We start from the raw sequence: 21,661 nt of genomic DNA on the forward strand, positions 1-21,661 counted from the left end.
GCAGATAGACCACCTCAACCCAAGAACTGGGACCCTGTGAACGCAGCGTAAGCCCTCTCACAAGAGACATGCAGGAACTATTCAGACAGCAGAGGCAGAGCTCAGCAGCGAAGAGCACCTGCTGCATTTCCAGGACTCGAGTTCAGTTCTTGGCATCCACACCAACTCCAGAGGACTGGATGCCTCTGTCTCCACAGGTACCTTCACTCATCTGCATATACCCACATGAAAACAACACCTACACAAAACTAAAATTAACCCCAGAAACAAATACAAACACCATCAGTAAGATGTTATTAAATGAGATAATCTAAAAAACTCATTTCCCTAAATCCAATCCCAAAGTCTGTATCCTGAGTCCTCCATGTAATGTTCTTAGACTGAAGACAGTAACAATGGAATTCTGATAGGCCAAGTCTTATGGATCCTGTGACACGAACAGTGCCCTCCCCCCACGCTGATTTCTGCTCATGTCAGGACCGCAGTGATTTTGCAGCACAGCCCTACCATGGAGGAAGTCACCTGAGTATTAACTGGTGCTGTCTAGGTAGCTCTGAAGAAAAGCCAGTGGTCCATGTGGTGAGCAGCATGGATCTTTATTTTCTCAACACCAACCAGCCGCCCCATCTCAGACAAGCTGCGGCCAGCTCTTCCTTTCCTGCAGCCACCTTTCTGCTTCCCCTTCACCTGTGCTGACTAGCAGGCTTGTGCAGGACAACAGAAGTGCTAAGCCACACAGAGGGTGAGGACTGGTGCTTTGGAAGGAATGCACAGAGTAAGACAAGAACTTCCATCTCCAGACTCCCCTTTGGGCAAGCCTTGTCCATGGGAGTCTCCTGTAAAGGTAGATACTCTGTTGCTATCCAACAAGTGCTTAGGCTGCCATCTTGAACTGGTGGTTCCTGACTTGTCTATATGGTTAAGGCTACCATCAGAGTGACGGTCTGGCCACGAAACTTGTAATGTCAGCCAAGTGAACTTTTCTCTTTTCCAAATGCTCCCAGACCAGCAGTTACCACTAGATACTCTGTAGTCACATGGGCATGGAGGGAACCTCTCAGGTCCATAATCAGAATTCTGCTAACACTTCTAGTCTAGTGGGTTTCCAGGGAAGCTCCTCATTCATGGAGTCCACATGTCCAGGACCCAGGTTTTGTCTCCCAAGTCAGCCCTCTGCTGTGCCAAACCACACAGACACTATTGGGGAGCTGGGGGAGGAGCGCACACTGGGGAAGGAGGTAGGGACTGTGTGTCCAAAATGCAGGGGGCAGGGATAGAGGAGACACATAAAGAGCCCAGGAGGATACCTGGCATCCACCAAAACCACAGATTTATTAGGTCCACCTGTTCTGGAGCTGCTGGCCACCCCACTGCTCTGGCCAAGGTCCTATAGAGATGGTTCATGCTTCAGGGTGACAACTCTGTCTTGCCAGCACTCACTGCTGGGCCACTGAATAGTCAGGTCTCTGGGATGCAGTCTGAAGCAATGGGAAAGGTCATTTGGCTAACTCCTCAGCCACTGCTTTTCGTATCTTGTCCTTGAGGTAGGCACCTTTCTGCCATTCAGACTTGAGATCCAGCCATTCATAATATGGTACCTGGAAGAAAGTGGTGGAGATAGGTCACATGGGCCATGGAGTCCTTTCCTGTTTTCACATGGCCAGTAGCCCCTCCTGTTCTGTTAGTGCTGGTGCCTGACAGATTTAAACACCCAGCCTTTGTCCTCAGGAAGAGCACATGGAGAGGTCCTGGCTCTGGCAGGGGCAAAGAGATTGCAAACCAGAGAGATCCATCCCAGCAGGGCATCTGAAGAAAATGTGATAGAAATTCTGTGTAGCCCTGAAAGCTCTGAACTTTCTCTCTGGAGGAAATCCGCCCTCCACATGCGCGGAGCACCGAGCGCTCCTGTGCGGCAGCTCCAGAGTCACACAGCACAGTAGAGGAAATAGCTCCAGTGGCTGTGCTGCACTCAGGGCACCCACAGGAGGCTAGCTAAGCCTCTGTGCGGCTGTGGGAGAGAAGACCCTGGCTCCTCTCTGGATCCTTCTAGCTCTTTCAACAGGTCAGGGCAGTGGTCCCTTGCCCAACAGGTACTCACATCTACTACTAGGAAGCCTGCAGCCAGGATATGTCGACGAGCTAGGACAAAACGGCCCAACAAATCCTTGCTTCGGCTGTTGAAGTTAGGGAACTCCCAGCGCAGGAAAGCGATCCTAGCAGGAGGCAAGGGTGCTTACAAGGCAGGCTCTCGGATGAAGACAAGGAGTTAACGTCAAGAGCAGTACTGCTGTGTCCTTTAGCAGGGATCCCTGGCCACCTACCTTTTAGCTCCTGGGGGCAGTGGTCGGTTTCCTACTGGCTGGGCAAGGTGAGGAGCAACAAAATCTCTTAGGGGCAGAAAGTGGCCATCGGCATCCAGGAGCACCTCTGCATCTGGGGGGTGGGGGAGGCAGGAATGGGGATGAGAACTTGCAGGTGATGCCTTAGAGACCCCACAGTGTACACGCAAATAAGCATACGGGGCAGGTGCCTGCAAGGTTTAGACCCTTTTCTAGCAGAAGGGACCCCTTACCCAGTACCCAGCCATACTGGGTGATCACATCCAGGCTGCCCTGGTCAGTGCCCCCCAGCAGTGCCTTCAGTGTCTCCTGCAACTCCTTCTGTAGCGGTGTCATCTTCTTGGTAGAGGATGAGGGACCGAGGGCTACAGCTGAGGCTGGCAGGAAAGGGCCTTTATATTCAGGGTGCTCCAGCAGGGCGGTGGTGTTGATGTGGACCAACTTCTGGAAGGTGCTCTGCTCCTTTGGAGACTTGCTCTCTGGGAGAATGAGAGAAAAGGTGGGGTGACGTTCAGCAGCAGGTGCAGTGAGGATCACAAGAGATATGACATGGGAAGGCAGTGGTGCCCATTTAGGGGAACTTAGGCTGGGGCTCCAAAGTTAAGATCTGTAGGCCAACTGCGGGGAGTTGTTGAAAAAAGCCACGGGGGTATGCTTTGTGTGCTCTGGCCTTCTGTCTCTGCTCCAGTTTCTTCCCTGGCTGGTAGACAAGGAAGTTTCCATGTTACAGGATGTGTGTGGGGCAGAATCCTCACCTAGAAATTGTTTGTGAAGTCCAGGATTGAGAACTGTTTGCAGCTCTGATTCTCGAACCTGCTGCAGCACACATAGTGCCCACACCAGGTCCACCTGCAGGGCTGGCTCCAGGCTCCCCAGCATGGAGCCCAGCTTCTCATGCACCTGAGCAAGGAGAGTATAGTGGAGAAAGCAGGCTCAGCCCAAGTACTGCAATACCCTAGAAAAGCCTGCAGCCAAGCCCTGGTCATAGTGGAGCCAGAGGCAGCTACTGGAAAGCAAGACCAACATTCTGACTGAGTAAGTAAGGCTGGCACCAATCCAAGGCTCATGTACAAGGAGCCCAGTATCCTGGTGCTATTTAGCTAGGTTTACCCATATCTGCCCACCAGCAGGGACCCAAGGCCTCAAATCCCTGTGACGCTCTGCAACAGGCACTATGATGAAGGAAGAACTTTTGGTCACTTAGGTGGCAATATAGCTGTTGTCCCTGGCTGGCTGCGCTCAGAATCATACCAGGAAATGCCCTCCAATGGTCCCTAGAAATGCCCCCTTTCCTCCCATGCCAAATATTGTGCCCCTCCCCACCCCTGCTACTCTTAGTGGCAGTTCAATGCTCATACCAAGGTGAAGAACTGATCCTCCTGCTCAGGATGGAAGTTCAGACGGGCAAAAGCGAGAAGAATGCTGGACAGGTGGGACAGGGAGACATCCTGGGCTCTGCTCAGCAGGTGCTAGGCCAGAGTGACAAAATAAGCACCCCAACACAGCTGTCCCCTCCCTTCCTGAGAGCCCAGACTTCACCCAGCAGCAGCTTCCCAGAACCCAAATCCAGACAGGTGTTTTAGAAACTCTTTGACAGCTCTAGGGACAAGTGCAGGCTGGCACCATGTTTTCACATAATTCCACTCGGAGTGGTCAGCAGCCGGGAGTACAAAGGTGCCCCCCACAAACCAACAGGCAACTGCTCTGAAGTGCTTCAGTAAGAAAGTATGCATTTACAACCCACCAAGAAGCATTTTCAGTTTGGCTTTGCTTCCATAACCAAAGCAGCAGTTCCCAACGAAGGCCTGCAGAACCTCTACACAGAGAACCCTAGAACTGGTCCTAACTCACCTGAGTAAAGGCTTCAAACAAGGGCAGGTTGAGCCACTTGAGGAAGGCAAAGGACTTGGCACAACGGGCCACCTCGCTAAATGTCATGCTGGGAATGAAGGGCAGGAGATCAGCAGCTAGGCGCTGGGACACTTGGGTTTGGTGGAAATTGAGTTTACCTTTGGGATGGAGCAGATACCAGAGATTAGATGTGGGTAGGGCAGTGCCCCACACCCACTGCCCTACCCACCTCAGACTTGACCTCTAGGTTTGGTGTCTGTGACTAGCTTTATCCCGGAACCAAGCATGGGGAACAGGGCTCAGGAGTCACAGTTTCTATGGCAGCCTTCTGGGCCAGTGCTTGCCATCATTGGGGCAGGCACTGAATTTGACACGGCTGCAGTGTTCATGGCCAGGACTCCCTCTTCTCACCGTAGGCATAGGCCAGGTCCAGGAGCATGCCTTTCGTCAGCGGGAAGGGCTTCTGTACCAGGTGGTAGGAGATGGCCCGCAGCAGGGGCACAGACCGCCGGCTCTGTGCTGCCAGCGTCACCAGCACCTTCCGTAGCTCATCAGGGCCGAACTGCTCCACCAGCTCCAGGCACTGTCAACCACAGCCGCGCAGGGATCAGCTGAGGTGGTTGGGACGAGCTGGGGGCAGGGGTCCCATCCAGTGCAGCCCCTGTGAGATAGCAACTGGGCCTGAGCTGACTCAACACAGGCCTGGCTGCACAGAATCAGCCTTTTTGCCTGCCCCAGAGACTCCTGGGCCCAGAGTAGAATGTCTGCAGCCAAATTTATCCCTAGGTCCCAAGGGCAGGGCACATAGGGCCCATGAACAGCAGAGCTTGCTGTGGCAGTCATCTGGGCCAGCTCCCACCATGAGAAGACAGGAACTGAATTTGACTTGACTGCAGAGATAGCAACATGGAAGGGGCAGCAGACAGAGCTACCTCTAGTTTTATCTAGAAGCTGAACCATACACGAGATAGCTCAGGTCTAACCAGGATTCACGTGTTAACGTCAGGTGTTGGATTTACGTGCCTAGACCCCTTCCCATATAACACCTGAGACTTCTAATATAATACTGACTTCCCATATAAGACCCGAGAGGCTTCTAGGGCTCCAAACTTCCCTTTCTGCAGAAGACTGTCACCCGCGGACTAGGCCCAAAGCCCCAGAGGGTCTGTTCTCAGCCCCATACCTTGTCTTCCAGGCGGTTCATTAGTGACTCTGAAAGGTGTCCTGCCTTCATCATCATGGTCACTACTGTGCGGCTGTCATTAATCTCTGTCCAGCGCCTCTCCAGGTGTATCAGCAGCTCAGCCAGCAGCTCCTGCGAGTGCTGCTGTTGCATGAAGGAGGCACAGGACTCAGCCAGGTAGACCAAGTGCTTGTACTTGAGCCTCCGCAGACGCCAGCGTACTTCCTGTTCCACCGACTGCAGCTCCTTGGAGGTCTGAGGAAGCACAAGCGTGTACAGGCTCCGCAGCAGCTTCACAAGGGTCCCATGCCAGATCGAAGTTATCTACACAGAAAAGGACAAGGACAACATGAAGCCAGTTCCAAAGGTATTTAATACAACTACTCTGAGCAGCTAGTCTCATCCCAGCCTCGTAGGAATTCCTGAGTCTGCTCTTGCAGCCTCCAAAGAAAGGGGGAATGGCTGGAAGATAATTGGGCGGGTAGAGTGCTTGGAGCTAAGTCTGATGAACTGATGCCTGTAAGGTGTACTCAGTTCCACGTCACACAACCTCCTTTTGTTTCTACTGTTACTGTTCCAAGTTACTACCACTTACTATTCTGTTCCAGTATTAAGTCTTGTACCTTAAGAATCACCAAACAAACACACCACATCTAGAATTAAATCACAGACTAAGAGGCTTATTAAGTTAATTTATACATTATATACTTGGGAAGAAACACTTGAATCTGATGTGAATACACACAGCACAAGCTAAGTAACATGCTTAATTACAAGACCGTAAGAGTTCTTCCTATACTACCCAAGTTCAAGGCCAGCCTGGTCTACAAAGCAAGTTTCAGGACAGCCGGGGCTACACAGAAAAACTGCAAATGGTTTTATAACGCACTTAGCCCAACCCTTCCTTATCACACTGAGATGAGGCAATGAGGCCAGCTTAGCAAGGGTAGGATTGTATTAGCCGATGGGATCCAGGGAAGCAGCTCTGTGAAGGAGTCTATCCTCATCAGGGACTAAACTGGCTGTAGTTGAGTGCTGCTGCAGAACCATGCAAATAGGCCGTATCTTTTCCTCCTGTTCATGCTCTGAGGATCTGAATGTGACTAGAAAATAGCCCTGGGTTCAGGGCCCACCACTAGTCACAGGGCACCTCCTGACTTCAGGTGGTGTCAATGGGCAATCAGACACTGGGGGCGGGAGCAGAAATGTAAGGACAAAGCACCAAAGGAACTGAAAAGGACCAGGCTCATCTTCTCTAGTTTGATACCAGATGTTGGGTTGTCCTTGACTCAAGCGTTTACCTAACAGGCTCCTGGGAGGAGGAGGAACAAAAAGCACGGGCAAGTTCTTTGCAATCTAGAAGAAATACCAGGAGCCCTGTCTACTGCTGGTGCTAGTGGTGAGGGACGGAGCTAAGCTCCTTGCAAGGATTCCACAGACCTAAAGAGAAGATGTTGGCGCTTACCTGACTGTTGACCCGACTGACAAGCTGCTGAAAGCGAGCATCCTCTAAAAGCAAAGCCTTCTCCTTTGGCTTCTCGGACAGCAGGTAAGAGAGCCGGATGAGTATGAGGGCCGCGTGGTTGTGGTGCAGGCGATGACCCCCACCTAGCAGCTGTAGCAGTTCCTCTGGCCTAGTGGCTTTCTCAATGAGGCCATCCACCTCTTGGTGCTCTGGGTAGGGTGTAAACACTTGCTCTTTTCCCAGCAGCTCTGTCAAGGAACCCGAGGAGGGAGAACTGACTGAGGAGGTCAAATGCTTACAGGCCACCCCGGCAAGTCTCAGTCGGCCAACTGGAGCAATGGCGGGGACTAGACGGGTAGCTTCTCTCAACAGGCATGCGCACTGCTTCATCAGGCGGACCGCCATGATGGTGGGGGCAGGGAGAGGGAGGGAAGACTCCTAGCAAGCGATTCCAAGGTCCTGAATAGAGAGGGGAGAATTACATAAACTTAGAAGAAAACCATGGCAATGACATGAAGATACAGTCACCCTAAATACCTGGCCCCAATCCTCCCCTGTTCTGAACACCCATTACATATATAACAGCATTTTCTGAAGCCAAACTCCCGAGTTTCTGTTTCAGCATACAAGTGCTCAGACACCACAGCTCACATTCCAGCCTGGGAGGCGCCAGCCCCAGCTGCACTTCCAATCGTACTCAGGTCCCGCTCAATGCTTATGAGAAGCCAATCTGGGCATTTTTTTTTTTAATTTCAAAGGTATCCAGGATCAGAAATTACTGGCTTAAAGAAATATGACAGGACAGTCTAAGTCAGAGTGATTCTGGGAAACCTCAGATATATAACTCATGTTCCTGAAATGTCTGGGAAAACATGCTAACACTACTGATACAGGTGTTAGGTCTGGAGAACCCCCCCCCCAACTGTGTGTGTGTTTGCAGGGGCTGATACAGGTGTTAGGTCTGGAGAAAAGCCCCTCCCCCTCACTGTGTGTGGGTTTGCAGGGGCTGATACAGGTGTTAGGTCTGGAGAAAAGCCCTTCCCCCTCACTGTGTATGCGTTTGCAGGGGCTGAAGAGGTGGCTTGGTAGTTATTGGTAGTTAATAGTATTTTGTTATTTCCAGATAACCAAAATCCAGTCCCCAGTCCCCTCATTAAGTGATTCACACATGCCTGCATCTCCCAAGAGCTAACTCCCTGGGTTTCTGTGGGCACCTGCACATGTGTCCATGCTCACACAGAGACATATAAACAGAAAACAAGTTTAATGGGATCTTTTTCTTTTCTTCCTCCCTTTTTATGACTGAATCTTATACAGCCCAGGCTGGCTCAATCATTTTATATAGAAGGCCCTTGACCTTCTATTCCTAAGCCTTAGGATTACAGGCAGCCTACCTGGAGATCTTATGTGAGTCAGGCAAGCAGGTGCAATAGAGTCACACCCCTAAACTTTTTTTTTTCCCAAAGATTTATTTATTGTGTATACAACATTCTGCCTCCATGTATGCCCACAGAGCAGAAGAGGGCACCAGATCTCTTTATAGATGGCTGTGAGCCATCATGTGGTTGCTGGGAATTGAACTCAGGACCTCTGGAAGAGCAGCCAGTGCTCTTAACCTCTGAGCCATCTCTCCAGTCCCACACCCCTAAACTTTTAAGAGCAAAACTCACTGGCACCACCCAGAGTCACCTTCCCGGGTTTTATCCAATTCCCGCAAACCAGGATAAACCTGGAACTTTCAGCCCACAGTGCAAGACTTGCAACTGCCTTCCCGGCTAACCACAGGGCATGGCAAAACACACTACCTTTTTTCAAGTCCTGGAAAACGCGACCTTCTTCGAGAACATGTTACATATTCATGTTTCTTTCAACAATTTCGCCCCAGTCTTGTTCCCTAAAGTGAGACAGAAACCAGATGAGACAAGTTACTCAACCTTGATTCGACTGAAGCAGAAAGCACCTTAATTTTTTTTTCCCGGGAATCGGGTACATGACCAGCTTATTTTATTGTCACATGAGCAGACTACTGCAGCTGTAAAAAGACCGGCTTAAGTTACACTCACGAGGAAATAAAATATGGCTCATAAGGGGGAAATCTGCCCAAGTTCAATAGCCACCACTTGATGAACTCAGACAGCAAGGAAGCGCTGGCCAACCGAATCGATTCTCAAGACATTTCTAAGAGCAATTTAAATCGAATCTGCGTTTAAGTAAGTATCAACCCTAAAACCTAAAATGCAGACCCACGACAACCTACTGGGAGGAGACGCAAGGGTCACTGTGGGTAGCTTTGCCTAGCCGGCTAGGCCTCGTGCCCAAGGCGGGCACAGGGGCGCGTGCGCAATAGCAGGCCGGAACCGAATTTGCAACCGGCCAGCGCCCTTGGGTCACTGAGTCAAAAGCTTTTCCACCCCCTCTAGCCCCCACACACAATAGCCCCGCTGGCCCTTACTAACTGCTGCCCTCCCCAGCCACCCTTCCCGTCCCGGGTACCCACGCTCAGCAACCCGGGCTCTCCATGACGCGAGACCGGGGCAGCGATCACCCTCGCTGACCTCCATTCGCCGAACGGCCTCCACGCGGCCCGGCGCGCTCGGATACGTCACCAGCGCGCCACCGGAAGCGACGTAGCCGGTGAGGTCGGCCGCAGGCCACGCCCTCCTCCTTTTCCCGGCCCTCTCCATCTTCACTGAGTACAGGCTTCCGGTATAAGGAAGCATGGTGGGAGGCGGGTGGTAGGAAACTCAGACGGAAGGGGAGGAAGGGAGTTCTGGAAGGCAGGATTCGTCTGGCTAGAACGTCCTTCCAGTGCGGCGTTTGGGTAGCGACTTCAAAGTCTGTCCGTCTCTGGGGGTGCGGCCCGCGGAGGTGGTGTGGGGCTGGAGAGCGCTGCCAAACGGCGACTAATTACGGAGAAGCGAGTTGTATAGCTCTGAAGGTCTTTTGGAAATCTAAGCTGTTTGTCTAGGTTAAACGACGAAAGCACACCACGTACGATGACACACCTATAAATTCCTGTAATTTCAGTACTGGGGGCCAAAGCAGGGGTCTGAGGCTAGCCTGTGCTACTATTGAGGCTGATTCAAGAAGCAGAGCAGCAGCGGGGCATGAGGGGAGCACGCCTTTAATCTCAGCACTCAGAAGGCAGAGGGAGAAGGAACTTTGTTCGAGGCTGAGGCTAGTTTGGTCTACATAACGAGTTCCAGCATAGCCAGAACCACATGGAGAGACCCTGTCTCGGAAAACTCCTACCCCCCCCCCCCCAAAAAAAAAATCAAACAAAACCCCAAAATCCAATCGGACTGGGGAGATAGCTCTGCCCATAAAATGTCTTGCTATATAAGCATGAGCGCCTAAGTTGTTCCCCAGAACATTAAGAACAAAAGAAAACAAACTACAAAAGGTTGGATAGGCTAATGAGGTGGTGAGTTTTCCTTGTAATCCCAGTGTTGGCGAAGCAGAGACTAGATTTCTGGGACTTGCTGGGTAGCCAGTCTAAGCTACTGGAGTTCAGGCTAAAGATGGCTTCTGAGGAATGACACCTGCCATTGACCTCTGTCCTCACAACTGAATTCTGGGTGGATGCCCACATTCCACCCTTTGGCCCCATAAACTTGTAACAGTATCATAGTGCAAAATGCATTTAGTCCTACTTCAGAAGTCTTCATAGTTTATCACAGTCTCAACAGTATTTTAAAGTCCAAAGTTCAAAGTCTCTTCTGAGACTCATGGCAATCTCTTAACTGTAATCATCTGTAATAATCAAAAAGCAAACTGCACACTTCCAACATATAATGGCACAGGAGATTCATTACCATTCCAAAACGCAGGGAAGGGAACACAGTGAGGAAATACTGGACCAGAAAAAGACCAAAACACCAGCTGGGCAAACTCCAAACTCTGCATGCATCTCCATGTCTGATGTTAAAATACTCTGGATCGCCAGCTCCATTCAGCTTTGTTGACTGCAGCACACTTCTTTTCTCTCGGGATGTTAGCAGCTCTCCTCAGCAGGCATCTCCAACATCTTGGGGTCTCCAAGGCACTGCAGGCTTTAACTTCACAGCTTCAGGAAATGGCTTCTTTACTAAGCCTCCACTCAGGGACACCCCAATACATGCCTGGCCTCTTTGGCCTTCTTTAGCCACAGAAGACGATTCCATATCCTGTTTTTTTTTTCTGTCCTTATCACTAAAGCAGAACCACATACCCGAAGCTGGCAAGTTCTGGTGCTTACTGGGGTTAGTACATGACCCTCTCATTCAGTTATGTCTTTACCAGCTTTGTGTCCTTCGTTACCTAAGCTTGGCTGTCCTGAGAAACTTACTCTGGCCTCAAACTCAGAGATCTGCCGGCCTCTGCCTTCTCAGTGCTGGAATTAAAGGTGTGCCCCACCACACCTGGCTCTAAACTTCTCTTTAATTCCTTTTTACTAGTTGGAAATTTAACTGGGTGGGGTCGTGCCCTAAGATCACCGTTCCCTGTATTCCGTTTCTTAATCTATCTCCTGAACACAGGATTTCGCTCCATTCCACTTCCTGATGCTCTTTTTTTTCTCCTCAAAATTTACATTTTGTAATTTATCCTGCTCAGCATGTTCCTTTTTACTATAAATATTTAAAAGCATGAACACCAATAACCACAGGACAGAGTCTACACTAGGCTGTTTTGAGATTTCTTCTGCCAACCGAATTAATCCAAAACTCTTTACTTTAGCCTCAGGCAGACTCTTTGGACAACGGCAAAAGGCAGCCACTTTCTTCACCAAACATCACAAGAACGATCTCTAGGCCACATACTAAAATTCTCCTCTGAAACCTCTTGATCCCTGCAGTTCATCAAATCACACTCAGCACCACTGTCTTCCGTCCTCCTACTGGTGTGGCCCGTTAAGCAGTGCTTAAAGCAATCCACTGTTTTCCTAATCCAAATTCCCCAAATCCATTTATTCCAGACAAAAGCACGGTCGGTCAGGCCTGTCACAGCAATCCCCCAGTCCCTGGTACTAACTTCTGTCTTAGTTTGGGTTTCTATTGCTGTGAAGAGACAGCATGACTACAGCAACTCTGACAAATGACAACATTTAATTGTAGTGCCTTGATTACAGTTCAGAGGTTCAGTCCATTATCATGATGGGGAGCATGGCAGCATGCAGGCAGATGTGGTGCTGGAGAAATAGACAAGTGTCCTACATCTTACAGGCAATAGGAAGTTGACTGAGACACTAAGCAGTACCCTGAGCACAGAAAACCTCAAAGCCCTCCCCTACAGTGTCACACTTCCTCCAACAAATCCATTCTAACAAAGTCATGCCTCTTAATAATGTCACTCCCTATGAGATTATGAAGGCCAATTATATTCACTCTACCCCAATTGACTTTATGAGTTTTTCTTCCTGTACTGTATACTGTATTTAAAATATATATAATTGTGTGTGTGTGTGTGTGTGTGAGAGAGAGAGAGAGACAGAGAGAGAGAGAGAGAGAGAGAGAGAGAGAGAGAGAGAGAGAGAGAGAGAGAGAGAACTTGTGGGAACTGGTTCCTTCCATTGTGTGGGTTCTGGAAATTGAATTCTGTCAGGTCAAGTACCTTTACCCGCCTTCCCAGTAGCTGGGACTGTAGGGCCATGGTAGCTTACCTTGGTTGTTTTTGTTTCAGAGTCTCATGCTGAAAACAAAAATAGACCAGAGATATAAAGGTATAGAACTCTTAAGAAAAAAATTATTATCTTTGATTAGACAGTAGTTTCTTAGATAGGATACTTCCTGTGAAGGTAGGTTCCCGGTGACTGTGGTGTCCCTTAAGTGTGGCTCACCATGAGTTACACTGTTATCCTTCTTTGTAAGTTCTGAGAAGGGTCTTCCCAGAGCAGGAAGTTCAACCATCCCAGCCCATCCAGTGGTGGAAGTCACCTCTGGCAGTTTAGTTACTTTTCTGTTGGGAGTCAAAACACCATGACTAAGGCAAGCTTCTAGTTTGGGGCATTTAGTTGAAGGTTTACTTACAGTTTCAGAGGATGAGTCCAGGATCATCATGGCAGAGAGCCTGGCAGCAGGCAGGCAGGAGCCGTAGCTGAGAGCTCATATCTGCTCCACAAGCCAGAGACAGCCAGAGGCTACCTGGGAATGGTGGGGGCTTTTAAAACCTCACAGCCCCCACCAACCCCCATGACATACTTCCTCCAATAAGGTCACATACCCTAATTTTTCTCAAACAGTTCCTCCAACTGCAGACCAAGTATTCGAATACATGAGCCCATAAGGGCCACTCTCATTTGACACCACATCTGGTAAACCAGACTGGATTCTGAACCATGAAGGCACAGGCTCAAGTCAGAGCGTGAACCTAAGAACAGTGTTGCTTCAGGAAAGGGCTGACAGTGGAGTCCCGTGTGTTCAGAGGAAGGTTGGAACCTCTGTAGATGGAGCACCTCCACTCAAGGCTCCTCAAGGGGGCTGTACCCTCACCTCATGCCCTTACCAAGTCACAGTTCCCTGGAGCCACAGGGACAGGCCAGGTGCCAGCAGAACCAATGCCAGCTTTGGGTATAGGAACGGGTTCATTTTTCTCTGCCAACTAAATAATTTAAAGACAGGAAAGACATGTTAGCAAGAATCTTGGGGAATCCCACCTGAGCCATCACATGGCACCTGGAGAATCAGGATTCCTTCTGTGGGTTCTTACTTATTAATAAAAGAATTTACGAACACACACAAACAGAATCTGAGGACAGTTATCAGAGTTCATAAAAGAAAACCCCAGGGCAAATGAGCCATAAATCCTGAAGCTGCCTGGAAGAGAGGAGGGGAATGGAGACGAGAAGGAACAAGAGCCGTGCAGTTTGAGCTGGGCAGCAAGCAGGTCAGTCACTTGGTGGCAGGCGTCCCAGTGGTGAGGAGCAAGAGCCATACAGCTGGAGATGCAGGTCAGCCACCATGACAGGCAACCTTCTGGTGGAGAGTAGAGCTTTGAGAAAAAGGAGAGGCTCAGCCCAGTGCACTGATGTAGGTCTCTGCCTTTGCTTCCATCAGTTGTTGGATGAAGGCTCTATGGTGACATTTAAGATAGTCATCAATCTGATTATAGGGCAAGGCAGGTTCGAGCCCCCTCTCCACTATTGCTTAGGGCCTTAGCTTAGGTCCTGGTGAATTCCTGGGAATTTCTCTAGTGCCAGGTTTCCTGCTAGCCCCATAATGGCTCCCTCACCAAGATATCTCTTTCCTTGCTCTCCATCTCTGTCCTTCCCCCTTCTCAACTATCCTGGTCCCTCAAGTTCTTCTCCCTACTTCCCTTCTTTCCTCCTCCTCAGCTGCCCCCCTTCTCCCCCCATCCCCACGGTCCAATTTTTGCAGGAGATCTTGTCTATTTCCTCTTCCCAGGGGTATCTATTTATATGTTTCTCTGAGGGTTCTCCTTGTTACGTAGCTTCTCTGGGGCCATAGACTATAGGCTTGCTATCCTTTGCTTTACAGCTAGTGTCCACTTATGAGTGAGCACATACCATGTTCATCTTTCTGGGTCTGAGTTACCTCACTCAGGATGTTTTTTTTCCCTAGTTTCATTAATTTGCTTGCAAATTTCAAGATGCCTTTTTTTTTTTTTACCCCTGAATAGTACTCCATTGTGTAAATGTACCACATTTTCTTTATCCATTCTTCGGTTGAGGGTATCTAGGTTGTTTCCAGGTTCTGGCTATTACATACTTGAACAAATGTCCTTGTAGTATGATTGAGCATCATTTGGGTATATGCCCAAGAGTAGTATTGGTTGGTCTTGAGGTAGGTTGCTTCCCAATTTCCTGAGAAAACGCCATACTGATTTCCAGAGTGGTTGCACAAGTTTGCATTCCTACCAGCAATGGAGGAGCATTCCCCTTACTCCGCATTCTCTCCAACATCAGCTGTCATTGGTGTTTTTGATCTTAGCCATTCTGACAGGTGTGAGATGGTATCTCAGAATTGTTTTGATTTGCATTTCCCTGATGGCTAAGGATGTTGAACATTTCCTTAAGTGTCTTCTGGCCATTTGAGATTCTTTTGTTGAGAATTCTCTGTTTAGATCTGTACCCCATTTTTTTATTATTTTATTTTTTAAAATTATTTATTTATTATGTATACAATATTCTCTCTGTGTGTATGCCTGAAGGCCAGAAGAGGGCACCAGACCCCTCTACAGATGGTTGTGAGCCACCATGTGGTTGCTGGGAATTGAACTCAGGACCTTTGGTAGAGCAGGCAATGCTCTTAACCTCTGAGCCATCTCTCCAGCCCCTGTACCCCATTTTTAAATTGGATTATTTGGTATTTTGACGTCTAATTTCTTTTTTTTAAATATTCATTTATTCATTATGTATACAATATTCTGTCTGTGTGTATGCCTGCAGGCCAGAAGAGGGCACCAGACCCCATTTCAGATGGTTGTGATCCACCATGTGGTTGCTGGGAATTGAACTCAGGACCTTTGGAAGAGCAGGCAGTGCTCTTAACCTCTGAGCCATCTCTCCAGCCCCGACGTCTAATTTCTTGAGTTCTTTATATATTTTGGAAATCATTCCTTTGTCTGATGTGGGATTGGTGAAGATCTTTTCCCATTCAGTAGGATACATTTTTTTTTTGTCTTATTGTCTGTGTCCTTGGCTTTACAGAAGCTTTTCAGTTTCAGGAGGTCCCATTTATTTATTGTTGTTCTCAATGTCTGTGATACTGGTATTATATTTAGGAAGTGGTCTCCTGTGCCCATTCATTGAAAGTTATTTCCCACCTTCTCTTCTATAAGGTTCAGTGTGGTTGGATTTATATTGAAGTCTTTAATCCATTTGGACTTGCATTTTGTGCATGGGTGTATATATGTATCTATTTGCATTCTTCTACATGTTGACATCCAGTTATGCCAGCACCATTTGTTGAAGATGCTTTCTTTTTTCCACCGGGCTGAGCTCCCAAAGACTGATCAAAGAGTGGGAGGAGTGAGAACATGAGCAAAGAGGTCAAGACCATGATGGGGATACCAACTGAAACAGCTTACCTGAGCTAATGGGAGCTCACCAACTCTGCCTGACAGGGAATGAATCAGCATAGGACCAAACTAGGCCCTCTGAATGTGGGTAGCAGTCATATGGCTGAGGCAGACTGCGGGAACATTGGCAGTGAGACCAGGATTTATCCCTACTGCTTATACTGGCCTTTTGGAACCCATTCTCTTTGGAGGGATACCTAGATCAGCCTAGTTATAGGGGGGAGGGCCTTGGTCCTTCCTCAAAGCAATGTGCTAGACTTTGTTGACTCCCCATGGGAAGCCTTACCTTCTCTGAGGAATGGATGAGGTGTGGGATGGGGAAGGAAGGGGAAGGGAATGGGAGGAGGAGAGGGAGTGGGAACTGGGATTGGTATATAAAATGAGAAAAGATAGTGTTATTTTTTAAAAAAAAGCTTTTTATAACTTTTTTTTAAAAGAATATTTATTTATTATGTCTGTGTGTATCTCTGCAGGCCACAAGAGGGCACCAGACCTCATTACAGATGGTTGTGAGCCACCATGTGGTTGCTGGGAATTGAACTCAGGACCTTTGGAAGGGCAGGCAATGCTCTTAACCACTGAGCCATCTCTCCAGCCCCTTTTTATAACTTTTTATATTTGCTTGTATATAGTACTTCATAAAAAGTAAGAACAAAAACAAAAAAAAGGAAAGAAAGAAAAGGGGGGTATTTTGGCTCAGATTCTGGGTGCAGTCCATTGTAGAGGAGAAGATTGGCAGCAGGAGACAGACACAGCTAGTCATATTGTTACAGGTGTGGATCTGTGTCTAGAGGAGTTTAGACTTCACAGGGGGCAAGAGGTATGGACAGCTGAGCAGCCCTGGTCAAGATGTGATCTTGCCCATCACTGGCCCATCACCATCTGTGTCGCAGTTTATCCAGAGGCAAGGCAGTCTGGGAAGTTGTCAGCACTCTGCGAAATCTCCTCTTGCGAAGTTTGTGTTGCTGCCATACAGATCATGATCAAAAACTGCTTGTGGGGAGGAAAGGGCTTATTTCGGTTTACAGTTTTAGTTCATTTTGAAGGGAAGTCAGGGCAGGAATCCAAGGCAGGAATTGAAGCAGAGATCATGGAGGAATGGCCTTACTGGTTTGCTCATCTTAGGTGTTTAGCCTGTTTTTTATACATCTTAGGGCCACCATGGACGGCACCACCCACAGAGAGCTGGGTCCCCCACATCAATTACTAACCAGGAAAATGCCCCATTTCTACAGGCCAATCTGAGGGGATCTCAAATGTGCTTCCCTCTTTCTAGATGACCACGGCTTGGGTCTAGTTGACAACAAAACACAGCAAAAGCAACTAATGAGTGCAAAAAGCAGGCTCCTCCTCTGACTGGACCAGAGCTTCGGTTCTTTTCCTCTTCCAGAGTAAGACTCCTGAAGTAATTCCAGTCCTGGACATCCATTGTCTCAACAGCCAAAGGGAGGGATGCCACTGTCTCTGCTTCTGCCAACACACTTCCAGAAGGACAGTGGGAGTGACTGAGTCAGGAGTGTGGGAGGCTCTAGACTTGGAGCTGAACCCCTTACTCACGGAGTCTGATGTGAACCCAGGCTGACAGTGTCAGGAGTGGCATGAGCTAGGAGTTATGCTGCTTATGTCTGAGTAGGGCCCACGACGCTGGCTTGGAGCGGTGTCAGTGTGTGGCTGACCTTTTCCTGGACACTCAGTGACTATGCCTTGTTCATTGCACACTCAGCGACTATGCCTTGTTCATTGCACACTCAGTGACTATGCCTTGTTCATTGCACACTCAGTGACTATGCCTTGTTCATTGCACACTCAGTGACTATGCCTTGTTGATTGCACACTCATGACTATACCTTGTTCATTGCACACTCATGACTATGCCTTGTTCATTGCACACTCATGACTATACCTTGTTCATTGCACACTCATGACTATGCCTTGTTCATTGCACACTCATGACTATGCCTTGTTCATTGCACACTCAGTGACTATGCCTTGTTCATTGCACACTTAGTGACTATGCCTTGTTCATTGCACACTCAGTGACTATACCTTGTTCATTGCACACTCAGTGACTATGTATACTGCCGTCCAGCTTCAAGTCCCTTGCAGACTCAGTTTCTGCCTTGTCCCAGGACTGGAATTGACCACACCTTTGAAGGGTTCAGATGCAGAAGACCTTTCTCACACCCCTGGCACCAGGTGAGGAGGCTTTTCCTAGTTCTGAGATCCACCGTGGTACCACAGTCTTGATGGGGTTTGGCTGTGGCTCAGCAACCCTGACTCAGTATCCCACCCTCCCACGCCGTGCTTTTCACCACTGGGGTACTCCTGTGGCTGCCTCACCACCCTCGAGAGCCTAAGGCAGACCTGGGTTTGCTTTGTCATTCCTTCAGGATTTCAGGACAGACAGACAGACCAACAGAGACATAGAGCCAAATGGATTTTTTATTAGCAGCAGATAGAAGGCATTATATTCTCTCTGGGTCCAGGAGTGAAGGTTCTTGCTGAACAAGCTAGGACTGGTCACTCCTGGCAGTCAGGGATCCCAGGGCAGGCTGCTCACTGAAAGAACTGCTGCTCTGTAGGAGAAAAGGGATGAAGAGGGGGTTTACCTCTGCTTCTAATCTAGTCATACCCATCATTCCAGGGACCTGAAGGAAAGGCACCTTTATTACTTTTCAGGTGAGCGTGTACAATTCTTTATATCACCAAATACACAGGTGAGTGAGACACCCTCACCTACAAGAGGGATACCCAGGACACAGGTAGACATGGATAGTTGGATTTGAGCCGATGTCTTGCTCATGTTCTTAACTTTGAACACATCAATGCGCCCTCAGGTCAAGTGTGAAAGGTCCAGTCTGGCTCATAAACTCACCAGCACCAGCTTTGAGTGGCAGAACCGTCTGTTTTCCCAGGCCCTGCTCATCGACACTCATTCCTACCGTGAGTAGCAATATCAAGTACCTATAAGCCTGAACATGTTGTATGCGGTTTGGCCAAGACATTCTCCTCCTACTCTGGGACCTAGTCCTGGGGCTGTTCTCACGTTGCATCTGTTCTTGGGTCTGATGGAAGGTAAGGTGATAGCAGAGGAGGCCTAGGGAGAAATGGGGTTCCGGGGTCCCAAGGCTGCATACCTGCTTGTGGGCTCTGACACTGCATGGCACAGCCGTATTTGCAGCATTTCTTGTTGCCAGTACAATCACTGTCCCTGGAACATGAATCTTCCAGCAGACATGGGCCAGTGGGGATCAGGTTGACTAGATTCCAGGGGCAGTGGCCAGCCTTTGGAGCATCAACTGGGGAGAGATGGTCACTCTCTTACCACCCAAAGCCCTTTCACGCCCCAGCTTTGCTGAATCCACCTTACTGACCCTCTGACTAAAAAGACCCCATTCTGTGGATGGGTTTTTGCTGAGGTCCTTCCCCTGGTGTTAGGCAACACCCTTGGTAGCCCAGAGATCTCAGGACCCAGGCTGGCCAGGAGGTTGCAGGGAGGCTCTGGCAGGTGAGTGGGTCTCACAGAGCTGGTGCATGGGTGCAAAGGCCTGTGTGTCCTCTTCAGGCAGACTCTTGACCCTGCTGGCCCCTCCCCGCTACCAGGACTGGACAGAGCCTTACTGTTGACAGGAGTCTTGCAGATGGCATTGCAGGAACTGCGACAACACAAGGCATTCTGGGCACACTCTGCTTTGGTGCGACAGTTGATACACTCTGGGTTCTCACTGGCACTGGCTTCAGGGCACATGACCTGGACTGCACAAAAGATAGGGCGAAAAATGATGAGGGTCTAGCTGTCACCCTCACTTCTAGGGCCTCTCAGAAGGAGGCGTGGAGATGTGGATAGAAACTATAAGAAGCTCATCTCTGAGAGCCTTAAAGGTCAAAGAACTGCCAGAATTGTGGCCCGGGGGATAGAAACCTGTGAAGGCCGCTGTGACCATTAAGAAGCATGTCACAGTCACAGGCTCATTGAGGACCTGACTAGAAGTGGTCAGGGCCTGAGGGCAACTCCCATCAACCCATCTGAGGGCTCTGATTTCCTGCCAGCCATGGATTCTCCCCAAGGGGAGCCCTTGTTCCTCGCCTCTTCATCACCCTGGGCAGAGAGGGCCGAGATCAGTCTGAGGGACGCTCCAAACTGCTTCCAGCAGTAAGGTGAATGAATAGCTGGGGCCTACCTGAGTCAAAGACTTGTTCCCGGGGATTCTGAGCGAGGACCACTTCCAGGGCCAGCAGGCCGAGAGCGAGGCTGATGAAGCAGCGCATGGTGACAATGGCAGGCAGACGACTGATAGCAGCCGGAGTGGCTGGGGTGCATTTAAAGGACCCACAGGAGGAAGACTTGAGGGGTGGGGGTGGAGGGGCAGGCTGGCATAGCCGTAGAGGGACTAAGACACTTCCTTCTTGGACCCACAAACAGAGCAGGACAAGGTTGCCAGGAGCAGGTGTCACAATGGAGGCCACAGATTTTAAAAATTTCTTTGTAAGTGTGATCATTTTTTTTTATTTAAAAGGTATTACATGTTTATTATGAAAATGAAGAAAATCAAGGAGCAGAGAAGGAAGACACAGGATCTGTGACAAATACGAAAGCGCCACTTTGAATGGTTGGGTTGGAACCCTTCACAGACAAAGGACATTCTGAGCTCCAGATTCATACAGAGTCACACAGGAAACAAGACAGGCGGCATTGAGCAAGCCTCAGGGGTTGGGTTATCTCTGGGTGACTTAATCTTCTCCTGGTGCTCTTCTGGAGTTTTCTAAAATTTTCTGTCAGAATGAGGAGACGCTTGCTCCTTGCGGAGAGTGGAGAGCATGGCATCAAGAAGGAGCTGCCTGTGCAGGGCACATTGGAAGGCCAGTTCCCTGAAGGGCCCATACTGTGCCAAGTGTGTCATGGGCCAGGATGGGATGTCCTGCTGGGCACTGTGCCCCTGTTGCTTTGGGGACATTTCCTTGATTCTCCTGCAGGGAAGTGTAATGACTCAGGATGACTGTGTGACTCTGTGCTTACTGGCTGTCACTACCAGCCCGTGGTGCGGGCCATACTCCTTTGTCGGGCTAGAGTCTGTCACTGGTGCCCCGTGGCCTCTCAGCTTTGAACTCAAGGTCTCAGGGGAAGCTGTCTAAGACTGTAACCACAACCTCTCATTCCAGGCCATTTCTACCAGCCCCAAAGGAAAGCTTGTGGCTACTAACAGCCTTGCACTAGTCCCCTGAGCCCTGAGCCTTGGTAGCCACCACGCCGCTGTTTCTGCGTTTGTCTATTCTGGCCACGTTCCGTACATGGGACCCGAAAGGATGCAGCCTGTCGAATGTGACTTTTATAACTGAGCATGCTTTTGAGGTTTGTTGGCCTTGTGGCAGGTGCCAGTGCCTCAGGCCTGTGTACACACACACGTTGTCTTCCATCTCTCCACCGTCATCCTCACAATTAGGCCACTGTCAGACCACTGGCACGCTTGCATTAGTCAAGCCTAAGTCAAGGCTCTGTCACAGCTGTGCTTCTATTCCTGTTCCCACTTCCGCCTCTGCTGGCACAGAATGAGGGCCACCAGGAAAGAACTGGCCAGGGTTTCTTGGCTGCTTGAGTTTCCCAGAAGGCCTTGTGCCTTGGGAGTCAGAGCTCTGTTCTCTCTGTATCTCCCTGGGGCTCTGCACACGTGGAGCCAGGCTGGTGCACTCTGTCCTAGGCACGCTGGCTGTTATTCCTGCCTGAGCACCACTGTCCTGCTTACTTACAGGCACAGGCTCAAAGGGAAGAGCATTGAGAATCTCAAGATGATGACTGCAGTTGTAGACACG

General features: G+C 49.4%; 2 protein-coding genes and 2 non-coding genes across 7 annotated transcripts; all 4 read right to left on the reverse strand.

Annotated features, from left to right (window-relative positions):
* Positions 1 to 577: 577 nt before the first annotated feature.
* On the reverse strand, positions 578 to 9,445 carry Tbrg4 (transforming growth factor beta regulator 4). 4 transcript variants are annotated; one of them, XM_075944300.1, is made up of 13 exons: positions 9,336 to 9,445; positions 8,644 to 8,732; positions 7,138 to 7,297; positions 6,839 to 7,047; positions 5,374 to 5,697; positions 4,602 to 4,773; positions 4,191 to 4,348; positions 3,698 to 3,808; positions 3,095 to 3,239; positions 2,573 to 2,818; positions 2,322 to 2,433; positions 2,099 to 2,213; positions 578 to 1,598 (listed from the first exon to the last, which is right to left on the reverse strand). In XM_075944300.1, exons 5-13 carry the CDS (start codon positions 5,524 to 5,526, stop codon positions 1,497 to 1,499), a joined length of 1,314 nt encoding a protein of 437 aa, XP_075800415.1. In that variant the 5' UTR covers positions 5,527 to 5,697; positions 6,839 to 7,047; positions 7,138 to 7,297; positions 8,644 to 8,732; positions 9,336 to 9,445; the 3' UTR covers positions 578 to 1,496. The 4 variants fall into 4 exon arrangements, with proteins under 4 accessions (XP_075800415.1, XP_075800412.1, XP_075800413.1 ...); XM_075944297.1 differs by having other exon boundaries at positions 6,839 to 7,297; positions 9,336 to 9,439; XM_075944298.1 differs by having other exon boundaries at positions 6,839 to 7,297; positions 9,394 to 9,435.
* LOC142833206 (small nucleolar RNA SNORA5) lies at positions 4,441 to 4,571 on the reverse strand. The gene has a single exon (XR_012907343.1). It is a non-coding gene; the product is annotated as a small nucleolar RNA SNORA5 (small nucleolar RNA).
* Positions 4,949 to 5,085, reverse strand: LOC142833207 (small nucleolar RNA SNORA5). Its single transcript, XR_012907344.1, has one exon. It is a non-coding gene; the product is annotated as a small nucleolar RNA SNORA5 (small nucleolar RNA).
* Positions 9,446 to 18,675: 9,230 nt separating the features above from the next.
* On the reverse strand, positions 18,676 to 20,122 carry LOC142832393 (whey acidic protein-like). The gene is made up of 4 exons (XM_075942808.1): positions 20,035 to 20,122; positions 19,475 to 19,609; positions 18,991 to 19,152; positions 18,676 to 18,791 (listed from the first exon to the last, which is right to left on the reverse strand). Exons 1-4 carry the CDS (start codon positions 20,120 to 20,122, stop codon positions 18,676 to 18,678), a joined length of 501 nt encoding a protein of 166 aa, XP_075798923.1.
* Between the last annotated feature and the right edge of the window lie 1,539 nt (positions 20,123 to 21,661).

The sequence above is a fragment of the Microtus pennsylvanicus genome, chromosome 12, assembly GCF_037038515.1.
Source record: "Microtus pennsylvanicus isolate mMicPen1 chromosome 12, mMicPen1.hap1, whole genome shotgun sequence".
Lineage (NCBI taxonomy): Eukaryota > Metazoa > Chordata > Mammalia > Rodentia > Cricetidae > Microtus > Microtus pennsylvanicus.

Excerpts from the sequence above, each read along its gene's own strand:
- Tbrg4 (XM_075944297.1), bottom strand. The coding sequence starts at position 7,243 with ATGGCGGTCCGCCTGATGAAGCAGTGCGCATGCCTGTTGAGAGAAGCT. Across the intron at positions 2,434-2,572 it reads CCAGTATGGCTGGGTACTGG|ATGCAGAGGTGCTCCTGGAT; the intron begins GTAAGGGGTCCC and ends CCCACCCCCCAG. Across the intron at positions 1,599-2,098 it reads CAGGCTTCCTAGTAGTAGAT|GTACCATATTATGAATGGCT; the intron begins GTGAGTACCTGT and ends ACTTTCTTCCAG.
- LOC142832393 (XM_075942808.1), bottom strand. The coding sequence starts at position 20,122 with ATGCGCTGCTTCATCAGCCTCGCTCTCGGCCTGCTGGCCCTGGAAGTG. Across the intron at positions 19,610-20,034 it reads GGAACAAGTCTTTGACTCAG|TCCAGGTCATGTGCCCTGAA; the intron begins GTAGGCCCCAGC and ends TCTTTTGTGCAG. Across the intron at positions 19,153-19,474 it reads CTGCAAGACTCCTGTCAACA|TTGATGCTCCAAAGGCTGGC; the intron begins GTAAGGCTCTGT and ends ATCTCTCCCCAG.